This window comes from Rutidosis leptorrhynchoides, chromosome 1, assembly GCF_046630445.1.
Source record: "Rutidosis leptorrhynchoides isolate AG116_Rl617_1_P2 chromosome 1, CSIRO_AGI_Rlap_v1, whole genome shotgun sequence".
NCBI classification, from domain to species: domain Eukaryota; kingdom Viridiplantae; phylum Streptophyta; class Magnoliopsida; order Asterales; family Asteraceae; genus Rutidosis; species Rutidosis leptorrhynchoides.
The window spans coordinates 632,170,062-632,173,855 of NC_092333.1; the positions used below are offsets into that span (position 1 = coordinate 632,170,062).

A 3,794-nucleotide genomic window follows, 5' to 3' on the forward strand; every position below is an offset into this window, starting at 1 on the left:
AAACGGATAATGTATTACTGTCCTTGTGAAGATAATTCTAGGAAAGTGACTTTTTTTACACATATATACACGATTTAACAAAGTTACCCCTTCAACGTTTTCGGCAATTTCTTTAACCACGCCAAGATTTGACCTAGCACTTATTGTGGTAGAGTATATTTTAATTTAATTGTATTTATTGATTATTGATTGATTATAGTTATGTACTTAAGTATTTTAGACGAGGAAAAGTTACGTATTTAATAACTAAACCACGAGCTTCACGAGTATACTTGTACGACTAAAAGTTAATGCTTTTTCTTATAAGTGTTTTTATTAAATTGATAAAATTTAAATAAATTATGCTTAAAAATAAAGAAATTAAACAACGATAGATTTCATTTTCGGCTGCAGAGTCATTGTCCTACCAGGTTGACTAAGGGTTGGAGTCGAAATGGTATTTTTTGAAATGTTCCTTTCAATTTAAACATGCAACTTCATCATACATGTGAAATATTCATTGCTATCAGTATATAACATTAAATTATACAGAGTATATATATCGAAAATAAATTAAAGTGTAGTGATGATACTGATGTGTTGTATGTGTCACCACGTAGAATTACTTAAAACAAATAAAAAATAAAAATATAAAATATATTTTTTTCATTTTCCTTGAAAAACTGAAACTATACAAAATGAGAACTTTCAAACGATGAAAGAACTCCACAAAAATTTTATATCAATTCAGTCTCAAAAATAAACAAGAAAACAAGGATACAAAAGAAAATCGCGAACGAGACTCGAAGACAGTAAACACAACCCTGCAAAGACTTTGGCCTAAAGCTAATTAACTAAAACCGCGCTGTGATTTTATGTACGTAGACAAATCCGGCCCTAATAATAAAGATATAAATATAAATAATGATGTTTACGGAACAATAATTAAAATATATCAATGATTATCACAATAGAATATCATGACGAATATTGTATTATTAAATTGAAACTGAATATTGTAGAAAATTATCCGTGTTTGAAATCAAAGCAATATACTTGTAGCATAAAATCAAATAAAACAAATTGACAAATATCTTTACGAGCCTATTTACACGACCTTAAATCTAATTTGAAATTAAATTTAAATAAAATAAAAAGAAAGAAATCCTTAGAAGACTCACACCAGTATGAATTTTGAATTTGCTTAAATCTATGTAAAGTGTCCATAGCTTGTTGAAATCCTTTGAAAATACTTGTTGTATGTATCCACACTTTGTTGTTGACCATGATACAATTCATGGTTGTTGACCCCAATGTTCACTTCAGGTTTAGTCTCAATTGATGATTTCCCCATCAAAAATGGAAGATACTGATCATAACATTTCATATAATCTTGTACACCTTCAACACCATTATCTTGGCTTTGACTTTTTGTGCAATCAGTCAAACCCCATGGTTGATACCCATTATTATTATTACTTGTACTAATCTCCCAAGTATTCTGATTAAAACTGTCGGTGCCACGTGGCGGAGTAGCGAGTAGTGTATTCGTGATACTCGTGTTATATTCCGGTAACAACTCCGGCGATATTTTTGAATCTGTAAAGAAAATGTCAGTTGATTCCGTCGGTGGTGGTGGTTGTTGTTGGCCAAAGTTTAAAGGGTGGAACGATTCGGGGTGTTTTGTTGCGGTGTCGTGTGTAGTGATAAATCTATTAAAGAAAAATTCGTGCGTGGCACGTGGAGAATTGTCGATGAGCGGGTAAGATGGTGCGGTTGTGGGTTGAGGTTTTTCGTCAAGAGTATACGAGCTATGCGAATTCTTATCGTTACTACCAGATGGAGCTTTATGTTCATCATTGATCTCTGAAATCGGTTTATGAGTGTTTGGATCAATCCCTCTTTGCCTTAACTTCTTCTTAATCGACGAATTCCATAAATTCTTGATTTCGTTATCTGTTCTTCCTGGCAATTGAGCTGCAATTTGCGACCACCTGAAGAATATAATTTAACACACTCAAAATTTCTTATAGACAAAAATGTAATTAGTCCGGATAATACTATCCGAGCTAATCATCTCAAAATAGTGTAGTGGTTAGGGTTCTGATATATTCTTAGAGGTTCTTAAGCTCAAACCTCGTGAACATCACTAAAATCATGAGGCGACCAGAAGAAAAAAAAAAAAAGTCATAAAAGACTCGTAAAAGGGTCATGGATAACCGTGAATAGCGTGAACAGAAAAAAATCTTATTCGATAACCCGTTAAACACTAACCAAGCCTCATAAGCCAAATTGTGATTTCAAACCTCAACAGAAGGGCAGTACGAAAAGTTAATAAAAAGACTTACTTGTTGCCTAAAACTGCATGTAATTCAATAATGAGGTTTTCTTCTTGTTGAGAAAATGTGCCTCTTTTTAAATCTGGTCTCAAGTAATTAATCCATCTAAGCCTGCAACTTTTGCCACATCTTTCAAGTCCAGCAAGTTTAGGTACAGAGCTCCAACAACCATGACCATATTTAGTGATGTGTCTAATGAGTTTTTCATCTTCTTCAGGGGACCAAAGACCTTTTCTTAGCTTTTGTTTATAACAACAAGAATGCCTCCCCATGTGCAGATTCTTCCACAAGTTTAAGATTAATGTTTAGTATTTAAGGTTACTTTTTTGTGTGAATTGTCACCCAAAAAGTAAGCCTTGATAGCTATTTCTTCAATTTGAAAAAAAAATAGAGAGAGAAAATTGAAGAAAGCTATAGAAGGTGAGGGTTCAAATTAATAGGAGGGGTTCCCTTTTATTTCATTTTTAGCGACTTTAATTTAATTAATTTTGTTATTCAAAATAATTCGTCGGTGATTATGAATTTTTGTATGGTCTTACATTCCATCTTTAAGTATATGCTATACGGTATCTATTTTAATGTCCTTTAAATTTTTATGTAGTTTAATAAACGTCATTCTGATATTACTCCGTAACTAGTCCGGTCCGGCCCGCGCGATGCGGCGGGGGTTTCGGCCTGCGTATTCATATTTAACGTAGCTTTATGTATTTACAGAATGAAAAACGGTCCATGTGTTAAGCGCCGTTGTTGGTGTTGTCGTCTTTACTGTTTTTTAAAATCTGTCCGGTTCGAACGTAGTTAGTTTCGTTTTGTTGATAAAATTATTTTGAGTCTAACGGTGCTGGCGAAAAAATATAACTCGCGGCGAGCACGAAGATACGGGCTGTCGTTGTTTTTTGCGTTTTTTAAAAAGTGTTCGTTTCAAACGTACTTTTTATCGTTTTGTTCATAAAATTATTTCGAGTATGACGCTAATGTCTAAAAAATTTAACTTGCGGCGAGCGGAAAGATACGGACTGTCGTTGTGTTTAGCGTTTTTTGAGAAGTGTCCGTTTCACGTATAATTAGTCCCGTTGGGTTCGTGAGTTTTTTTTGAGTTGAACGGTGGTCTCGAAAAAATTTAACTCGCACCGAGCGAGAAGATAGGGCCCGTTATAAATTCGGGTGGAATTAATTTCTTTTATTTTAATAAAATTATATATTTACACTTTTTACTCCCGAAAAAGTTTAAAATTGAGGGGCCGTTGTGTAAGTATATCCAAAGTTGAGGGACCGATTTTAATGTAAACGCAAACTCAAAACGACAATTCGGTATAACTGAAGTTGTACCACGAAAGTAGGCACCTTTTTTAGTATATAAGTATTAGTATTAATATTAATATTAAATTAATTAATTAATAATATTAATATTAATAATTAATATTAATATTAATAATTAATATTAATATTAATTAAAATATTAATTAATATTAAAAT

General features: G+C 32.5%; 1 protein-coding gene across 1 annotated transcript; it reads right to left on the reverse strand.

Annotated features, from left to right (window-relative positions):
• Positions 1-993: 993 nt before the first annotated feature.
• LOC139885648 (transcription factor MYB61-like) lies at positions 994-2,723 on the reverse strand. Its single transcript, XM_071869396.1, has 2 exons — positions 2,328-2,723; positions 994-1,973 (listed from the first exon to the last, which is right to left on the reverse strand). Exons 1-2 carry the CDS (start codon positions 2,588-2,590, stop codon positions 1,190-1,192), a joined length of 1,047 nt encoding a protein of 348 aa, XP_071725497.1. The 5' UTR covers positions 2,591-2,723; the 3' UTR covers positions 994-1,189.
• Positions 2,724-3,794: the final 1,071 nt, after the last annotated feature.